The 21,577-nt window shown below is 41.3% G+C and overlaps 1 protein-coding gene across 3 annotated transcripts in view; it reads left to right on the top strand.

The window, feature by feature from the left end:
* BCAT1 (branched chain amino acid transaminase 1) overlaps positions 1-21,577 on the top strand; it is a 118,623-nt gene that overhangs the window by 60,770 nt on the left and 36,276 nt on the right. For all 3 annotated transcript variants that reach the window (XM_005610980.4, XM_023643242.2, XM_005610981.4), the window contains exon 5: positions 9,321-9,440. In XM_005610980.4, coding sequence (XP_005611037.1) covers positions 9,321-9,440 — 120 coding nt within the window. The remainder of the gene's footprint in view (positions 1-9,320; positions 9,441-21,577) is intronic.

Below are 21,577 nucleotides of genomic sequence, written 5' to 3'. Positions count from 1 at the left end.
TTTTTGTAACCACGCTTCACCGCCCCTTCAGAGGCCATAATATGGTAGCGGAAGGGAAATTCAGGTAAGTTCTTTGTACTCAGTGCCAGTTTCACTCTTCTACCATTACACACAGGTCACTGGGAAAACTTGTTAAATGAGGACAGAAGGAAAGGGAAGCAACATTTTTTTGGACATCAGCTCTGCTACAAACTGTTGTATGTGGTTTTACATTCTTTGTCTGTTCAATCATAATAATAAACCATTGTCAAGAAAGTAGGTATTGAGGGGCCGGCCTGGTGGCGCAATGGTTAAGTGCGCATGTTACGCTTTGGTGGCCCGGGGTTTGCCAGTTCGGATCCTGGGTGTGGACATGGCACTGCTTGGCAAGCCATGCTGTGGTAGGCATCCCACATATAAAGTAGAGGAAGATGGGCACGGATGTTAGCTCAGGGCCAGTCTTCCTCAGCAAAAAGAGGAGGATTGACAGCAGATGTTAGCTCAGGGCTGATCTTCCTCAAAAAGGAAAAAAAGAGAGAAAAAAAGTTGGTATTGTAAATTTCAGTAGTACCTTTGTACAGAAAGGAAAACTCGAGCCTAGAGAGGTTAAATGACTTGCCTAAAGTCACACAAAGTAAAGGGACAGGGCAAGAAATTGGATGTAAGTTTTTTGTCACCTAGTCAAGTTCTCTTTCCATCAACTCTTATCTCTAGACAGCAGTACCAGAGACCCAAGCAGGTGACACAGGTGAGGATATGTCCTATGTGATTAGCAGTCCCGATTTCTGTAACATTGCTACATTGTGATCACTGTCATAGGTTAGTATTTAAATAGCCAAATCCTGATGTCATGAGCTCTATTCAGATGCTTGTTTCTGACTCATTTCGACCTTGGATAACCCATCACATCTCTGAAAGTATGTTTCTCTGCCCTGCCAAGTGAGTAGAAACTACTTATTTTACAAACTGTCACCCATTTAACATGTGGAAACTTCTTCTCCATAGAAATAAACTATTCTTTACTTTTGCCCCTTTTCCTGCTGGGTTATCTGTCCCTTTCTTATTGATTTTCAGGATATCTTAACATATTCCAGTTACAATCCATTGTTAGTTATTTGTTGCAAATAATGTCACCCAGTTTATTGTACCTTTTTTTTTTTTGGATGAGAAAGATCTGCCCTGAGCTAATATCTGTTGCCACTCTGCCTCTTTTTGCCCGAGAAAGATTGTTGCTGAGCTAACATCTATGCCAATATTCCTCTATTTTGTGTGTGGGATGCCGCCTCAGCATGGCATGTAGGTCTCTGCCCCAGATCTGAACCCGTGAGCCCCAGGCCGCCAAAGTGGAGTATGTGAACTCAACCACCACCCCACACATCCAGCCCCCAGGTTATTGTATCTTTTTTTTTAAGTTGTGAATCCTTCTACTTGTGGCTTGTGGGATGCCGCCTCAACATGGCTTGATGAGCGGTGCCAGGTCTGCACCCAGGATCCAAACCGGTGAAACCCTGGGCCACTGAAGTGGAGCGCGCGAACTTAGCCACTTGGCCATGGGGCTGGCCCCCTGTTGTTGTATCTTTTGAAGAACAGAAGTCCTTAAGTTTTAAATAGTCAAATTGTATACATTTTTTTCTTTATGATTTGTGCTTTATGTCTCCTATTTAAGCATCCTTTCCTATCTTAAGGTGACAGTTACACTTTGTGGTTTTTTTTTTTTTTTTTTTTTTTCAGTAGACAAAGATAATCATTTTTTTTTTTTTTTTTTATTAATGTTATGATAGATTACAACCTTGTGAGATTTCAGTTGTACATTTTTGTTAGTCATGTTGTGGGTACACCACTTCCCCCTCCGTACCCTCCCCCCACCCCCCCTTTTCCCTGGTAACCACCGATCAGATCTCCTTCTCAATATACTAATTTCTACCTATGAGTGGAGTCATATAGAGTTCGTCTTTCTCTGACTGACTTATTTCGCTTAACATAATGCCCTCGAGGTCCATCCACATTGTTGTGAATGGGCCAATTTCGTCTTTTTTTATGGCTGAGCAGTATTCCATTGTGTATATATACCACATCTTCTTTATCCAATCATCAGTTTCTGGGCATGTAGGCTGGTTCCACGTCTTGGCTATTGTAAATAATGCTGCGATGAACATAGGGGTGCAACGGACTCTTGAGATATCTGATATCAGGTTCTTAGGATAGATACCCAGTAATGGGATGGCTGGGTCATAGGGTATTTCTATTTTTAACTTTTTGAGAAATCTCCATACTGTTTTCCATAGTGGCTGTACCAGTTTGCATTCCCACCAACAGTGTATGAGGGTTCCTCTTTCTCCACAACCTCTCCAACATTTGTCGTTCTTGGTTTTGGATGTTTTTGCCAATCTAACGGGGGTAAGGTGATATCTTAGTGTAGTTTTGATTTGCATTTCCCTGATGATTAGCGATGATGAACATCTTCTCATGTGTCTATTGGCCATATTCATATCTTCTTTTGAGAAATGTCTGTTCATGTCCTCTGCCCATTTTTTGATCGGGTTGTTTGTTTTTTTGTTGTTAAGCAGTGTGAGTTCTTTGTATATTATGGAGATTAACCCTTTGTCGGATAAGTGGCTTGTAAATATTTTTTCCCAATTAGTGAGCTGTTTTTTTGTTTCAATCCTGTTTTCCCTTGCCTTGAAGAAGCTCTTTAGTCTGATGAAGTCCCATTTGTTTATTCTTTCTATTGTTTCCCTCAACTGAGGAGTTACAGTGTCCGAAAAGATTCTTTTGAAACTGATGTCAGAGTGTACTGCCTATATTCTCTTCCAAAAGACTTATTGTCTCAGGCCTAATCTTTAGGTCTTTGATCCATTTTGAGTTTATTTTGGTGTGTGGTGAAAAAGAATGGTCAATTTTCAATCTTTTGCATGTGGCTGTCCAGTTTTCCCAGCACCATTTGTTGAAGAGACTTTCTTTTCTCCATTGTAGGCCCTCTGCTCCTTTGTCGAAGATTAGCTGTCCATAGATGTGTGGTTTTATCTCTGGGCTTTCAATTCTGTTCCATTGATCTGTGGACCTGTTTTTGTACCAGTACCATGCTGTTTTGATCACTGTAGCTTTGTAGTATGTTTTGAAATCGGGGATTGTGATTCCGCCGGCTTTGTTTTTCTTGCTCAGGATTGCTTTAGCAATTCGCGGTCTTTTGTTGCCCCATATGAATTTTAGGATTGTTTGTTCAATTTCTGTGAAGAATGTTCTTGGGATTCTGATTGGGATAGCATTGAATCTGTATATTGCTTTAGGTAGTATGGACATTTTAACTATGTTTATTCTTCCAATCCATGTGCAAGGAATGTTTTTCCATCTCTTTATGTCATCGCCTATTTCTTTCAAGAAAGTCTTGTAGTTTTCATTGTATAGATCCTTCACTTCCTTGGTTAAGTTTATCCCAAGGTATTTTATTCTTTTCGTTGCGATTGTGAATGGGATAGAGTGCTTGAGTTCTTTTTCTGTTAGTTTATTGTTAGTGTATAGAAATGCTACTGATTTATGCACGTTAATTTTATACCCTGCTACTTTGCTGTAGTTGTTGATTATTTCTAATAGTTTTTCTGTGGATTCTTTGGGGTTTTCTATGTATAAGATCATGTCGTCTGCAAACAACGAGACTTTTACTTCTTCGTTACCTATTTGGATTCCTTTTATTTCTTTTTCCTGCCGAATTGCTCTGGCCAGCACCTCCAGAACTATGTTGAATAGGAGTGGTGAAAGTGGGCACCCTTGTCTTGTTCCTGTCCTCAGAGGGATGGCTTTCAGCTTTTGTCCATTGAGTATGATGTTGGCTGTGGGTCTATCATATATGGCCTTTATTATGTTGAGGTACTTTCCTTCTATACCCATTTTACTGAGGCTTTTTATCATAAATGGGTGTTGGATCTTGTCGAATGCTTTCTCTGCATCTATTGAGATGATCATGTGGTTTTTGGTTTTCATTTTGTTGATGTAGTGTATCACGTTGATTGACTTGCGGATGTTGAACCATCCCTGTGTCCCTGGTATAAATCCCACTTGATCATGGTGTATAATCTTTTTGATGTATTGCTGTAATCGGTTTGCCAAAATTTTGTTGAGGATTTTTGCATCTATGTTCATCAGTGATATCGGCCTGTAGTTCTCCTTCTTTGTGTTGTCCTTGTCAGGTTTGGGGATCAGAGTGATGTTGGCTTCATAGAATGTGTTAGGGAGTTCTCCATCTTTCTCAATTTTCTGGAACAGTTTGAGGAGAATAGGTATTAAGTCTTCTTTGAATGTTTGGTAGAATTCTCCAGAGAAGCCGTCTGGTCCTGGACTCTTGTTTTTGGGGAGGTTTTTGATTACCGTTTCTATTTCCTTACTTGTGATTGGTCTATTCAGATTCTCCATTTCTTCCTGATTCAGTTTGGGGAGATTGTAGGAGTCTAGGAATTTGTCCATTTCTTCCAGGTTGTTCAATTTGTTGGCATATAGTTTTTCATAGTATTCTCTTATGATCTCTTGTATTTCATTGGTATCTGTTGTGATTTCTCCTCTGTCATTCCTGATTTTATTAATTTGCGATTTCTCTCTTCTTTTCTTGGTGAGTCTGGCTAGGGGTTTGTCAATTTTGTTAATTCTTTCGAAGAACCAACTCTTTGTTTCATTGATCCTTTCTATTGTCTTTTTTGTTTCAATATCGTTTATTTCTGCTCTTATTTTTATTATTTCCCTCCTTCTACTGACTCTGGGCCTTGTTTGTTCTTCTTTTTCTAGTTCTGTTAGGTGTCGTTTGAGGTTGCTTATGTGAGCTTTTTCTTGTTTAGTGAGGTGAGCCTGTATTGCGATGAATTTCCCTCTTAGGACTGCTTTTGCTGCATCCCAAATGATTTGGTATGTCGTGTTCTCATTTTCATTTGTCTCCAGATAATATTTGATTTCTTCTTTAATTTCTTCAATGATCCATTGTTTGTTGAGAAGCGTGTTGTTTAGTCTCCACATTTTTGCACCTTTCTCTGCTTTTTTCTTGTAGTTGATTTCTAGTTTAATAGCGTTATGATCAGAAAAGATGCTTGATATTATTTCAACTCTCTTGTATTTATTGATGTTTGCTTTGGTTCCCAAAATATGGTCAATCCTTGAGAATGTTCCATGTGCACTTGAGAAGAATGTGTAACCTGCTGTTTTTGGATGAAGTGTTCTATATATATCTATTAAGTCCATCTGGTCTAATTTTTCATTTAATTCTATTATTTCCTTGTTGATTTTCTGTCTGGATGTTCTGTCCATTGGTGTTAATGGTGTGTTGAGGTCCCCTACTATTATTGTATTGTTGTTGATGTCTTCTTTTAGTTCTATTAAGAGTTGCTTTACAAATTTTGGTGCTCCTGTGTTGGGTGCGTATATATTTATAAGTGTTATGTCTTCTTGGTGGAGAGTCCCTTTTATCATTATATACTGACCCTCTTTGTCTTTCTTTATCTGTTTTGCTTTGAAATCTACCTTGTCTGATATTAGTATAGCGACACCTGCTTTCTTTTGTTCATTATTAGCTTGGAGTATTGTTCTCCATCCCTTCACTCTGAGTCTGTGTTTGTCTTTGGGGCTGAGGTGTGTTTCCTGGAGGCAGCATATTGTTGGATCTTGTTCTTTGATCCATCCTGCCACTCTGTGTCTTTTGATTGGGGAGTTCAATCCATTTACATTTAGAGTGATTATTGAGACGTGGGGGCCTACCACTACCATTTTGTGTCTTGTTTTCCGGTTTTCTTCAGTTTCCTTTGTTTCTCGTCCCATGGTTTAATCTGTTCTGATGTAGAGCTGCTACTCTCTGTTGTTGTCCTTCTACTTATCTCCTCTGCTCTTGGTTTTGTAGCCCCTTTCCTTTTTTGGATTTTTCAGGAATGAGGGTTTTCCTGAGGATTTCCTGAAGAGGAGGTTTTGTGACAATGAACTCCCTTAATTTTTGTTTATCTGGGAAAGTTTTTATTTCTCCATTGTATTTGAAGGATATTTTCGCTGGGTAGAGAATTCTCGGCTGTAGGTTTTTGTCCTTCAGATTTTTGAATATATCATTCCACTCTCTTCTAGCCTGTAAAGTTTCTGCTGAGAAATCTGCTGATAGCCTGATGGGGGTTCCTTTGTAGGTTAGTTTCTTTTGCCTGGCTGTCCTTAATATTTTCTCCTTGTCGTTGACTTTTGCTAGCTTCACTACTATATGCCGTGGAGTTGGTCTTCTTGCATTGATAAAGTTTGGAGATCTATTGGCTTCTGTCACCTGAAGATCCATCTCCCTCACCAGATTTGGGAAGTTCTCAGCCATTATTTCTTTGAATAGGTTTTCTGCCCCTTTCTCCTTCTCTTCTCCCTCTGGTATACCTATAATCCTTACGTTGCATCTCCTAATTGTGTCTGATAATTCTCGGAGAGTTTCTTCATTTCTTTTAAGTCTTTCTTCTCTCTCCTCCTCTGCCTGCAACAATTCTATATTGCCATCTTCCAAATTGCTAATTCTTTCCTCCATATTATCGGCCCTACTGTTCAGAGCATCTAGATTTTTCTTAATCTCCTCTATTGTGTTCTTCATTTCCAATATTTCTGTTTGGTTCTTCTTTATCGTATCAAACTCTTTTGTGACATAGCTCCTGAACTCGTTGAGTTGTCGGTCAGAATTCTCTCTTAACTCAGTGAGTATTTTAATGATGGCTGTTTTGAAGTCATCATCATTTAGGTTATATATCTCATTTTCTTTGGGATTGTTTTCTGTGTATTTGTTACTTTCTTTCTGTTCTGGAGATTTAATGTATTTTTTCATATTGCTTGATGATGTTGATTTGTGCCTCCGCATGGAGATAGAGTTTAGTTGCTCCTTTCACTTGTTTCAGCTGCTGCGGTGGGGGGAGCAGCTGTTTATACTTCACCAACCAGGAACCCTGTCCGTAGTTGCTAACTGGGCCTGGGCCCCTCTTCGTAGCCACAGTGGCCCTTTGGATTCCCTCCTCTGCCGTGGGGGCCGTCACAGGGGGGCTTCAGGCTGCAGGTGCCTACTGTTGTTGCCCACCTAGATGCGCTCTCTCCTTGGGGTCTGCAACGGTGTTATGGGCTTTTCCAGCGGCCAGGGGTGGGATCACTTATATTTGTCGCTCCGTTGCTGTCGGCACCCACCAAATCTCACTTGTCCTCTATGGGTCGCAGGAGAGCTATTGGCATCTTCTACAATCTGTGGTTAGTACACCTAGCTATGCTGCTTTTGCCCTGGGGTCTTCCAGCCTTGTGGCTGGCGGCTGGGTGCCTTCTACTGGTGCTGTGCAGAGGCTTTCCCTAAGGCTTCTGTGAGCCTGTAGGGTTTCCCCCTAGGCTACTAAGCTGGGTCTCTGGAACTCTCTCCAGCCCCAGTCCTCTCCGAGATCTCCGGCAATCCCTAGCCTCACCGGGTGGGCAACAGCAGCTGGGGGTCGCCCCGCCCTCTGGGATTCTCTCCGGGCCTCTCCCGGAGCCGTGAATGCTCAGCGTGGCCCCTCTGCTAACGGCACACAGAGAGTTTTGTCTGCTGCCCGGGCGGAGCTCCAGCGCTTCCCCTCCGGGTCGCCGAACCGGCCTTTGAAAGTTCCCCCAGCCCCGGTCCTCTCCGAGATCTCCGGCAATCCCTAGTCCCACGGGGCGGGCAACGGCAGCTGGGGGTCACCCCGCCCTCTGGGCTTCTCTCCGGGCCTCTGCTGGGAGCCCTGAATGCTCAGCGTGGCCCCTCTGCTACCGGCAGACAGAGAGTTTTGTCTGCTGCCTGGCGGAGCTCCGGCGCTTCCCCTCCGGGTCGCCGAACCGGCCTTTGAAAGTTCCCCCGCCCCGGTCCTCTCCGAGATCTCCGGCAATCCCTAGTCCCACGGGGCGGGCAACGGCAGCTGGGGGTCGCCCCGCCCTCTGGGCTTCTCTCCGGGCCTCTGCCGGGAGCCCTGAATGCTCAGCGTGGCCCCTCTGCTAATGGCAGACAGAGAGTTTTGTCTGCTGCCTGGCGGAGCTCCAGCGCTTCCCCTCCGGGTCGCCGAACCGGCCTTTGAAAGTTCCCCCGCCCCGGACCTCTCCGAGATCTCTGGCAATCCCTAGCCCCATGGGGCGGGCAACGGCAGCTGGGGGTCGCCCCGCCCTCTGGGCTTCTCTCCGGGCCTCTGCCGGGAGCCCTGAATGCTCAGCGTGGCCCCTCTGCTAATGGCAGACAGAGAGTTTTGTCTGCTGCCTGGCGGAGCTCCGGCGCTTCCCCTCCGGGTCGCCGAACCGGCCTTTGAAAGTTCCCCCGCCCCGGTCCTCTCCGAGATCTCCGGCAATCCCTAGTCCCACGGGGCGGGCAACGGCAGCTGGGAGACCTCCGTGCCCTCCGTGTCTCTCTCTGGGACCCTCCGGGCGCCCCGAGCACCAGGCTGGGTCTCCCCGCGGGCTCAGGTGTGCAACTCCAAAGTTTCCCTCTGCGTTTAGGAGTAATTGCGGGGGGTTTAGGTAGGGTTCTGGTCACCTGTTTCCACCGTCGCTCCTCTGTTGTGTTCTCGCTCCTGCCCTAGATGTGTGTGGATCCTCTGGGGGCGTCCGTTGGAAGAAAGCCGCTTGCGGGTACTAGGCTGCCCGTCGGGGTCGGAGAGTTTTCACCTATTTCCACATCCTCCCGGAGGAAAGTCCGTCCGCCTTCCGATGTATAGTCGCGTGGGTGTCTCAGACGTCCTGAGATGCTGTCTGGATATCCTTTGTCAAGCGATAAGTGTCCAAATAATTGTAGACTCGAAGGGCGAGAGACAAAGAGGACTACTCACAGCGCCATCTTCACACTTTGTGTTTTTTTATAAAAGTTTTGTCACATTTAAATATATAACCCAACTATAATTGATATTTGGGTATGGTAAGAGGTAGGGATCCAATTTCTTATCTTTCCCATATGGATAATTTATCATCTCACCACAATGTTGGGGGGAACAAGCCAAAGAAAAAAATTCTTATTTGGGGGCTGGCCCGGTGGCGCAGCGGTTAAGTTCACACATTCTGCTTTGGCAGCCCGGAGTTCGCCAGTTCGGATCCCGGTGCGGACCTACATGCTGCTTGTCAAGGCATGCTATGGTAGGCATCGCACATAAAAAGTAGAGGAAGATGGCTATGGATGTTAGCTCATGGCCGGTCTTCCTCAGCAAAAAGAGGAGGATTAGTGGCAGATGCTAGCTCAGGGCTAATCTTCCTCAAAAAAAAAAAATTCTTATTTGGTTTTATTATTTTTACTTTTTTACCAGTCTAAAGCTTCCATGAGGATCACTTCTTGTTGCTATAATGGAAGAAAATTCCACTATTCATTATATTTTTCATTCTTTCAGGTATTTGACAAAGAAGAACTTTTAGAGTGTATTCAACAGCTTGTGAAATTGGATCAAGAGTGGGTCCCCTATTCGACATCTGCTAGCCTATATATTCGTCCTACATTCATCGGAACTGAGGTGCAAACTGACTCTCTGTTTTGGGGTACTTTGTGGGGCAAGTTATCATTGTTTATTCTTGTGTGAAACTTCTACTATGTAGTTGGAAATAGCTCCTAATGGCATCCTTAGTGACTTCTTTCTCCTGATTATCAAGACTAGGGGTCAACAGACATTTTCTGTAAAGGGCCAGATAGTAACTATTTTTAGGCTTTGTGGGCCATATGGTTTCTGTCACAACTACTCAACTCTGCCGCTGTAGCAGCCACAGATGGAAATGGGAATGAGCAATGAGTGAGGCTGTCTGCCCTCCCCTCATCAAGGCTAACCCTTATGTCCTCAGTTTACCAGTCCCATGCATCCCGTCTTGGCAGCACTTCTCCAAGGTAGGAGTCCTAATGGTTTTAAAGTTTGGAGGAGGGAGAGGTGCTACTTTTTATTTTTATTTTCCTAAAGTCTTGGGATTTCTTGGTAAGGAGGAGGAGCAGAAGGCCCTCTTCCCCTGTAGAAAATGTTTGTCGACGAAAATAATCCATAACCAATCTATAAATGAAAATTTGGATGAGTTTATTCTGAGCTGAAATCTGAGGACCGTGGCCTGGGGCCTTTCTTCCCAAAGGAAGAAAGGGCACCAAGGAAGTGAGGTATGCAGAGTGGTTGTATACCCCCATACAGATGTTTCACATATGATTGAAATGTCCCTCCCACAACAGTCACAAGATTGCCCTGTCGGCACAGCGCTTGATGGACACAGCTGGTAGTGGGTCTGCTCTCTTGGTGGGGGTGTCGCAGGAGGCAAGTCTATTGTCTTGAGCTGGGTGGTCACAGGTGAGTGCAGCAATCAGTTCCTAGCCTAAGGAAAGATGCTTAATCCTTAAAGAAATGCCAACGTTGGGAGGGGGAGGGAAGTTGCACCTTTATCTCAAGGGCCTTTGTTCTTTCCATAGGGAATCTCTAAAGCAGATATACAATGCATGCTCAACGGCCTCAGTCAGGCCCTTTTGGAAAGACAAGGTCAGGCTGAATTAGGTTTAAACAAAATGGCTTCCTCATATTCTCCAATATATGCTATTGCTTGCCATTTTTATTTGTCATGTTGGAAATAAAGTTCACAATGAGAGTTAGGGAAGAAACTTGAAAGCTAGAGTAGCAGGTTTAAATAACATGGCCATTGGGGTGGGCACAGTGGCATAACAGTTAAGTTCACACACTCTGTTTCAGTGGCATAGGGTTCACTAGATGGGATCCCAGTGTGGACCTGTGCACTGTTTCAAGCCATGCTGTGGCAGGCCTCCCACATATAAAGTGGAGGAAGATGGGCATGGATATCAGCTCAGGGCCAATCTTCCTTGGTAAAAAGAAGAGGATTGGTGGCGGATGTTTAGCTCAGGGCAAATCTTCCTCAAAAAAAAAAATAATAATAACATGGCCGTAAGATCTGCTGATAGGTCACAGTTTATTGGTTGGATGTCTTTGCAAAAGAAGGACATGCTTGGAGAGGCTAAGGCCTTTTGTGTGGGTGAGTATGTTATATAAAGACCCTGAACCTTGTCTCCTTCCTCTACTGGGAAGCTGTGGCCTTATGGAGAGGGTGATATTGAAGGCTAATTGATGGGAGGAGATGGAGTGTGGGTGGCAGATAAAGAGGGGGTGGCACATGGAGATCTTTAGGAATAGAGAAAATGAGACAGAGCTCTTTTGCTATATGGTCCAGTGATTCCATGCTCCACTAGGTAATTATCTGGTTACCAGATTCTCTACTAGGTCTTAGGAACACAAGAGGTAGGAAATATATAAGGCTATAGAATAAATACCTGAGTGATCCTTTGGCCTCCTTTTGGTAAACTATTCAGAGTCTAGATAATAAGTTTCATGAATTGCAGTTGCCCTTATAACTTTAAAGAATTGGGACAGTTTAAAGAATCATCTACTCCTTAAGTTTCTGAAATTTTAATATTGTTTTTAAATATTATTATTTAACTTTATGATCGGAAGAAGCAATTTTTCAAGTTTGTCCAAACGTTGTTACTAATCTCAAATCACTACGTCCAGTTATCTTGAGGTACTTTCCACTCGAAGACCTGGTTCTTCTGTTTCTAGTTGTTGAGAGTTTTTGTGATGAATGGATGTTGGATTCTGTTGAATGCTTTTTCTGGATGTCTTGCCATGATTATATGTTTTGTCCTTTATTCTGTTATTATATTGTACTATATAATTTCATTTTTGGATGTTAAAACAACCTTGCATTTCTGGGCTAAATCCTATTTGATTATGGTGAATAATTCACATATATATCTTGCTGTATTTGGTTTGCAAATATTTTATTAGAATTCTTGTGTCAATGCTCATGAAAGGTATTGGTGTGTAGTTTTCTAACATATCTAGTACTGTGATTTAGTAAATTTTTTAGACTCCTGGAATCCTACAATCTAGAGTTGGACAAGCTTTTAAATCTGATTTTACAGTCCTGCCTGTAGTCACAATAATCCTCTCTATTGGTGGCCCTCAAATTTTTGCATTTGGATCAAGCAGGTGTTGTTTGAAATATATTTATTGATCCTAATCCCCAGAGATTCTGATTGAGTAGATCTGGATGGTGATTCTGATGCCCACCCGAATTCAAGAACCTCAGTGACAAAAGCCTTGCAGATTAGTTTTCTCCCACTAGCTCTATCAATTTATGTATTTGATCATCCTTTGGACTTCAGTATCAAGAATTTTTAAAAATCTGCTTTCCAAGTAGTAAGGTAAGAAAGGAAATAACTGATACCATTTGGTGAGTCAACATTATTTATATTTGATTGGTATACATATTTACATCAATTAGAATTTCCTAATTAATGGTATAGGCAGAAAAAACAGTCACCTGTAATTCAGAAATGGGCATGATACAAATAGTGTTCAATAAAGCATATGGATTTAAGCATTTGTATACTACACAGATGTTAGGCAATCCAGTCTGGTAATTACTATGCGTTACCTTTTCATGGTGGCTACAATCTTCCTCCTTTTTTTTTTTCTCTCCAAAGTCTCAGTACATAGTTGTATATCCTAGTTGTAGATCATTCTAGTTCTTCTATGTGAGACACTGCCACAGCATGGCCTGGTGAGCAGTGCATAGGTCTGCGCCCAGGATCCAAACTTGTGAGCCCTGGGCTGCCAGAGGGGAAAGTGCAAACTTAACCACTCAGCCATGAAGCCAGCCCTCAGGTGGCTACATTTGATATGTGAGGTACTGACTGGAGGACTGGTGCCAGTGGCTTCCTGTTCACTGGGATTCTTTCATCAGGGATGACTAACTTTATTATTTTTTTTCTGAGACAGAATGGCCCTGAGCTAACATCCATGCCAGTCTTCCTCTATTTTGTATGTGGGATGCTGCCATAGCATGGCTGCCAAAGAGTGGTGTAGATCTGGACCCAGAAACCAAACCCAGGCCACTGAAGCAGACCATGCTAAGCTTAACGACTAGGCCACAGGGCCAGCCCAGGGATAACTAACTTTTGCTTCTTTTTAATGTTAACTTGGTTTCATGATGGCTCTGTCTTGTCACTGCCTTCACAGAATAATTGCCAGCTCTCCTCTGTATCAGTTATCTGATGTTTTGGTTCTGTCTGCCGTTGGCCAACATCCGTGTTTTTCTTTCATGTTCTTTTCATGGTTAGACTAACTGATGAAGTGGGTCGTCTATCCAAGAGGTATTTTGATTTCTTCGAATGAATAAATATGTATTGGGGTAATTTATTAAGTGATGTAACCACCTAGTTGATCATGTATGCCCAGTCTCTCTTCAAAAGAATCGCCATCCCAAGCCTCGTGAAGGAATCAAGTACATGTCTATCTTTAATGCTTTATTTACTGGCGGGATTGCAAGCTGGCACCAAGGTGGGAATATTTACATCTTTGAAAGCTGAAGTCATCCTGAGAGCGGGGTGTTGTTTCCCTTTCATGGGCCGTGATATGACGGCCTAATGTTAATTTTTGCTTCTCGCACTCAATAAGATTTAGTAGCTGCCATATAATTAGAGAATGGCTTTGCCACCAACTTATGAATTTCATTATATTTGAGTAGGGTACTCTGTCTCTTTTCATGTTTTAAAATTAACTGACCCTTGTTTTGTTTTTTTTTAAAGATTTTATTTTTCTTTTTTCTCCCCAAAGCCCCCCCAGTACATAGTTATATATTTTTAGTTGTGGGTCCTTCTAGTTGTGGCATGTGGGACGCCACCTCAGCATGGCCTGATGAGTGGTGCCATGTCAGCGCCCAGTGGAGCGTGTGAACTTAACCACTCAGCCACGGGGCTGGCCCCCAACCCTTCGTTTTTAATTATTTTCATAAGTAATACTGATGTACCAGTGTTTTTGTGCACTTCTTCAAATGTCTTCCAGCTTTCGTTGATAATAATTGGATCCATTGCTAAAATCCTTTTAGATTTAGGATTAGTAAACAGAAGAATATTTTATTGTAACATGTATAATTTGCTATTGATATATAACCAGTGAGCAGAGATTGCTGTTAAAATATACCAGGCTGCTAGTGGGTGGAAGTTTAAAGGTTCACCTTATTAAACAAAATGCTAAACATTAATACATAAATCTCTTGTAAAAAGTTTAGAAGGTAAAATCATTCACATTACCAAAAGATTTCTCAGAAAAGAATTTTAGCATCATTTGAATCTGTATCTTCTGAAATATTTATTGATAGGTAGTAAAAACTTAAAGAGAAACTGAAAATTGGAGTGCTTCAAACTATTGCTGATTGTGTGTCAACTGGAAATTAAGATAAAATCTGAAATCATAATATTTAAATGAAGAATATTTACATGAACAGTTTCTAAATTTTCACTTTACCGGACGAGGCTGAACATGTATGACTGTCCGGTTCAATACTGGATACGTAACAAAGCTCCATCCAGTGAAGCTGGGTTTTGCTGAGCTTAACATCTGTTTTATCCAACTTCACTCTATTTAGTAACTGCTGGCAGGTGCAGCTGTCTGCATGTACAAACACACACACAGAAACACAGACCTTTATTTCCTCAGTGACACTGGTAAGTGTACAGGTGCTTTGACCACAGACAATAGCAGAAATATGCACAACCACAAACTCTGAAATTCCCTCGTCTGATCATTGCTCCCAGACTTCCACTTTTTCAGTTTATCTTAGTCTCATTTCATCCCACTCTCTCCATTTGTGAAGTGGTGGAGTGAGACAGTAAATTATATCAAGGCTGACAATAGTCGTCATTGAGAAGGGTTGAATCTGATGGTGGGGACAACCCTCCAGGCTACCAGGAGTCAGCCACTCAGCTCCTTTGACCAGGTCCCAGGCTGTCCACTATAGATCTGCAGGCTTCCAGCAGATTTGACTTTTTCAGCTGCACTCAAAGAGAGACTGACCTTGCCTCATGTGGAAGTTGGTTAATTCCTCATATTCAGTTAATTTCATACTTTACATTTGCAGTTCGTTGTTAGTGCCGTCAAGTCGATTCTGACTCCTAGCAACCCTCTGTCCAGCAGAGGGCGTACAGCAGAGCGGAACCCTGCTTGGTCTTTGGCACCATCTTCTCACCTTCCGGCGCTGTATCAGAAAATGCTCTGCTGCTGTTCATAGGGTTTTCATGGCCAATTCTTTTGGAAGTGGGTAGCCAGGTCCTTTTTCCTAGTCTGTCTTAGTCTGGAAGCTACAGTGAAACCTGTCCACCATGGGTGACCCTGCTGGCATTTGAAATACCAGTGGCATAGGTTTCAGCATCAGAACAACACACAGCTGCCACAGTATAACAACCGGCAGACAAGATGGTGTGGGTCTCTGACTGGGAAACGAACCCAGGCTGTGGTGATGAGAGCGCTAAACCTTAACCACGAGACCACCAGGGCTTGGCTATATTTGGTGTGCCCTTCAATAAATTTCTGGAGTTGAGCTCGACTAGAGAAACAGTTTGGTTTTGGTTAATACCAGCCTCAGATGTACAGAAGCCAGTTTGAACAATGTAGAACAACATTTTAAATCACTTCACATAAGCAGTTTCCCCATTTGCAGCTTCTCTGGAAATGTTTCAGCATGAAATTTTCTTTAGAGCTCGCATTTTAAAATCCTGCTGCCAAGCAGTCCACTCCTTAATTTCTGGTTGACTCTACAGGGAGCTTAAGGACATATGAATTTCATAGATATGTCTTTCTTTTCCTTTAATCACGTTGTAAAATCTTTATATTACACATATAATTTAACCTATAATCATAACAATTTCCATGAAAAGAATTCCCTTTATTCACTGCCTGTTTCTTTCTGCTTATAAATCTTATCATCATTTCCCTTCACAATTAGCCTCTATAAACGAAAAAACTTAACAGGTTTGAAAACTAGTTATTACAGCAGCAATTTGTAATCATTTAACTTGGGTTTTGTCCACACTTTTAATGTGTTCTCTTGCAATTCTATTTGAGAGATATATATTCATATTCTATGGTTTATAAACAATTTTAAATCTTATCTGCATAACTGTTAACCTGTTTCGTGTTAACAGTTGTTTTTAGCATCTTCAAACCTTGAGTTGGTGTTTAGAGATCTAGCTTATTTGCATTGCTTTTAGCCTGTGATAATCCGCTGGTTATTATCGTGTCACTCGTACCAATGGACACCCTTTTGAGGCTGTTCTTGTCCGTTCCAGCATTATCCTAGGGGATGATTGTTGTTATCATCTTTATTTTTACTCTTTGGAGTTGTGGTGCCCCTGGTTATTAATTGTACCTTCAGTTCATGGCACTTAACATCGTATGAGGTCCCTCTTGGTTTCTTTATTCCCTTCTGTCTTCATTCCCCGCTCTCATCTCCTCTTCTTCCATTGGAAATCATTCTCATATATTGAATGAATATTCTTTAGGTTTGTATGTGTTTTTAAGTATCTCTTATTACTTTGTATACCTGTGATTTTAATTTATATAAATGGTTTTTTATCTCACAGATCTCATTGTTTCATAACTTTTTCCTTTAGCGCTGTGTATTTCATTTCTGTCCAGGTTACTGGGTTTGTGTCCACCCCATTACTTCTAACTGCTGCATACTCTCCATGCTGGAAACCTACCCCGTTTTGTTCCAGTTCCCTTACTGGGGTTCCATTTCCCTCTTACCTTTTATAATAAGCGATGAGGAGTTTGAAAATAGACAACCTTGGGAATTATCGAATGAGTTAATTGTTTCCCAGCAAAATGCCCTAGGCCCGTCTGACTTTTTCATCCCAAGAAAGTCCTGCTGCTTTTCAGGAAGTCTTGATTCTCTTTGATGGAATATAGTCATTCAATCTATCCTCATCGCCATCACCTGGCATTATGAAGCTTTTCTAAGTGTCATTGTGCTCAGTGCTTTCTGTGCGCTGACAACAACACTGTGAGTAGGTGTTACTGGCATCATTTTTGAGCTGAGGAAACTGATGCCCAAAGAGATGAAATAAAAACCCCTGCACCCTTAACCTCTGTGCTGCAGCATCTCTTATGTGTTAGCTGCTGTGCTCGGTCTAGGAATAAGGTGCTGAGCCAAAACCATGCCCTTGCTCTCAGGGAGCTCAGTGCCTAGTGTAGGAGTCATACCTTCATCGTAGAAACCCACAAAATGAAGGTGTACTGATAGATGGAGATCAGTGCTGTGAAGAAGTGGGGCATGGTTTGGTAAGAGTGGTTACCATGGAAACGTCACTTAGCCAGGGGCTCATTTCTTTCCCATCTCGTTCTAATATAAATCTACCTTTACATCTATTTCCTGTCCTTCTCTGAGCTCCAGCTCTCCTGCTGTCAATTAATATTTGACGTAATCGCTCCAGATTTTGTATATTGTATTATGTTTTATAATATGTTATATAATCTGTATTGTATAACACACACATACACACAGTCACACTAAGTTTCAAGTTCAATTATAATGCTTGCAAATTTAGGAATGTCAATTCACATGCAAACTTACCAGTACATTTCTGTGATTTTATTTTTGTTTTTAAATTTTTTTCTTAATTGAGGTATAATTGACATATAACATTATATTTCAGGTGTATAACATAATGATTTGATATTCGTATATATTGTGAAATGATCACCACCATGTCTAGTTAACATCCATCAGCATACACAGTTAGAAAAAATTTTTTTTCTTGTAATAAGAACTTTTAGATCTTAGAAACTTTCTTAGCAACTTTTTTCTTAACTCTCTCAGCAACTTTCAAATATGCAATACAGTATTATTAACTGTAGTCACCATGCTGTACATTACAACTCCATGACATTTATTTTGTAAATGGAACTTTGTATCTTTTGGCTCCCTTCGCCCGTTTTTCTCACCCCCAGCCTCTGGCAACCACTAATCTATTCTCTGTCTCTATGAGCTTGTTTTTTGTGTATTTGTTTCTTTTTTTTTTTTTCAGATTCCACATGTGAGATCATAATGGTATTTGTCTTTCTCTGTCTGACTTATTTCACTTAGCATAATGCCCTTGAGATCCACCCATGTTGTCACACATGGCAAGATTTCATTCCTTTTTATGGCGGAATAATACTCCATTGTGTATGTGTGTGTGTGTGTGTGTGTGTGTGTGTGTGTGTGTATACACACACCACATTTTCTTTATTCATCAATCAATGGACACAGGTTGTTTCCATGTCTTGGCTATTGTAAATACTGTTGCAGTGAACCTGGGGGTACATATATCTTTTTGAGTTAATGTTTTTGTTTTCTTTGGCTAAACACCCAGAAGTAGAATACCTGGATCACATGGTAGTTCTATTTTTAATTTTTTGAGGAGCCTCCATACTGTTTTCCATAGTGACTGCACCAATTTACGTTTCTGCCAACAGTGCCCGTGAATATTTCTGGGATTTTAAAGGAAGGATTTAGGGGATGGAAAAATACCTGGTAACAAATTCAGATAGTACCAAAAGTATGCAGTGGAAAGGCAGTTTCCTTCCCTCTCATTCTGATCCAGAGTTCCATAGTTCATCTCCTTCCAAGCGATGCCTGTTGCCCGTTTTTCTTAGAGCCTTCTAGATGTGCGTATTAAGAAATGCACACACACACACCCCTCGCCTGCTTACATGTGTTTATACTTTAAACATTATCCTTCTTTTTACAAAACTGGCAATTTTTTGCCTAGTTTTTGACCATATTCAAAGATTTTTAAAACTATACACACACACATATGGAATTTAAAGAAAAGAATTAAAATGAAAATCTGTGGACATAATACCCAGTTATGATGACAACATGACTAGTACAGTTGAACCCCATTGTGTACCGTTCCCTGTCACCTCCCATTCCCTCCCAAGTAGGGTCAACCACATGGTTGGGTATCGGTCATTCTTTATCTTCCCCCTCGGCCCCCACCTGTGGCATTCTGTTTTACTACAGAGGGACATCTGGGTTATTTCCAACTATTGAGTGTTATAAATAAAACTGCTATGCACATCCCTTACGTGTCTTCTGGTGGACACACATACTTGCTTGTCTTTGGTGTTTCCCCAGTATTCAACCGCTGGGTCAGAGAGCATTTGTATGTTTTACTTTACTGGACACTGACAGTTTTCCAAAATGCTTGCACCAGCAATGTATGAAAGTTCCATTTGCTTCATTTCCTCGCTGACACTGGTATCGTCTTATTCTTTTCACCCATTCTGATATATGCAGCCTTATCTCCTTGTGGTTTTAATTTTCGTTGCCCTAATGATAAGTTATGTTGAATACCTTTTCACATGCTTACTAGCTTTTGGAAATCTTTTTGTGAAGTGCTTTTGCAAGTCTTCTTGCCATTAAAAAAAATTGGTTTGTCTTTTTCATTTTTATAGAGTCTGTATATATTCTGGATATAAATCTTTTGTTAGATAAATGCATTGCAAACAGTTTCCCACTCTGAGGCTTGTATTTACGTCTGTTTCTCTCTCTTACCAGTATCTTTTGATGAAGAGGAGTACTTATTTTTTTTTTCTTTTTGAGCAAGATTAGCCCTGAGCTAACTACTGCCAATCCTCCTCTTTTTGCTGAGGAAGACTGGCGCTGAGCTAACATCCATGTCCATCTTCCTCTACTTTATATGTGGGGTGCCTACCACAGCATGGCTTGCCAAGTGGTGTATAGGTCCACACCCAGGATCCAAACCAGTGAACCCCAGGCTGCTGAAGTGGAACGTGCGAACTTAACTGCTACACCACCAGGCTGGCCCCCAGAAGTACTTAATTTTAATGTAATTAAGCTTATTTTTTTTTATGTTTTGTGATTTTTATGTGTTTTAAAGAAAATCTTCCTTATTCCAAAGTCATGCTTTTCTTCTATTTCAGAGTTTTTGCTTTTTCCACTTAAGTGAAATCCATTAGGAAGTGAACTTTATGTGACGTTAAGGACCCAATTTTATTTTCTCCATTTGGATACCAAGTTGTTCCACCATGATTTACGGAGTGGTCCATCCTTTCTTCCCTAGTTTGTAATGCCAGCTGTTGATATGTCAAGTGTCCATAGATGAAGGCTTTATCTGGCTTTCCATCTCTTTTCTTTTTTTACGCATAAATGGTAGCAATACTCTGAACAATTTTGTATGTATTATTATGTTTGTGCTTACAGTTTGTTTTGGAGATCCTTCCAGATCAGTGCATCTGGATCTACCCCTACTTTTTTCCATTTTCCTAGCTGTAAGGTATTCCACTGTACATATATACCATATATACCATACTTAATTGAATATGGGATGCCATAAATTATAAGACGCACCATTCGTTTATGCTCTGAAATGGAAAAACATTGCCAATCATACTGTGATACAGTACTTTCCCAGTAATCCTGATGATTCATGAGTTGGTCATACCAGCCTCTTATTTTTTCGAAATGTGTGTTTTCAGAGGAAATCTGCAGTTTCTCCTGCCTTCAGATGCACTGCTTGGCTTGTGATAGGTATTTTTATTTTTCATACATCTTAATAACAAAAGCTAACACAGCTTTATCTTCTTATGGAATTCTTCCCACTCTACGTTCCATTAGAAGACTTGGTTGCTGCTTTGCAAGAAAATATTAAATTGCATTTGTTTCATGATTAGTGAAGTATTTGCTTCACTAATATCAAACACATGTCCTACTCCTGTTTTTATGCTTTTCTGTGCAGGAACTTTTCTTTTTAGTACCAAATCGTACTGTAACCTTTTGAAGACCTTTTAAATGCCAAACTCATCATGTATAGCATCACCAATGCCCATAAGCCATTGAAAGTACCATCGGTATGAACAGCTAATTCCGAGTCTGGCAGTGCCACCTTTGCTGTGACTGCTGCTTAGACAACAGCAATTGTAAAATGCTGAGTCTGAATTTCAGACATGTTAAATGTGGGAAAAAGTGGACATCTTAGAACCTGTGAAATATGATTGCATAATTTATGTAACCAGTGTCCTTTTGATCAACCATTATGTTGATATAGAAAACATAAGAACCATTATTAGTAAATTGGATAAAACAAGAAAATTTGGGACTCAAAAAATGCAGGATTTCTTCAAGAAATTTATGCTATAGACACATCCCCTAGTGCACTTAAAGACAAATATTCAAGGATATTTTTTGCAGTTCACACAGTTTGCTGGTAGGTTGGATATGCATGTGAGAGGAGAGATGTTATATTTTCCTTTGGGCCAAAGGAACTGGATAGTGACCATTTGTTGGGATGAGCAAGAGTGAGGGGAGAAGGGTTTTTTGTTGTTTATTTATTGGAGTGATGATAGATAGAATCAAGAGTTCAGTTTTGGATATAGTGATTTAAGTCAGTGATATCAAGAAGGTGGGTAGATACACAAGTGTGGAATTGGGAGAAGAGTTTGGAGTTTAAGTGATACATTCTCATGGTTAGCATAAAATGCCTTTAAAACCAAGGGTTTGGATGAAGTTACCTAGGGAAGAACTGTAGATAATGATGAAAAAGAAGGTGAAGACCAAACCCTGGGGCAGGCCAGCATTTAGAAGAAAGGGAGGTGAAGAGGAATCAGCTAAGTAGCCAGTAAGGTAGAAAGAAGCGCAAGAGGGCTTAGTGTACTGGAAGCCAAGTGAAGAACATGGAAGCAATGATCAACTGTGACAGACCCCATCCATAGGACCAGTGAGATGAGGCTGAGAACTCACTGTTGGATTTGGGCACATGGAGGTCCTT

The sequence above is a fragment of the Equus caballus genome, chromosome 6 (genome assembly GCF_041296265.1).
Source record: "Equus caballus isolate H_3958 breed thoroughbred chromosome 6, TB-T2T, whole genome shotgun sequence".
NCBI lineage: Eukaryota > Metazoa > Chordata > Mammalia > Perissodactyla > Equidae > Equus > Equus caballus.
Note: the sequence above shows the minus strand (reverse complement) of the source record. Positions and strands in the feature narration are given on the sequence as shown.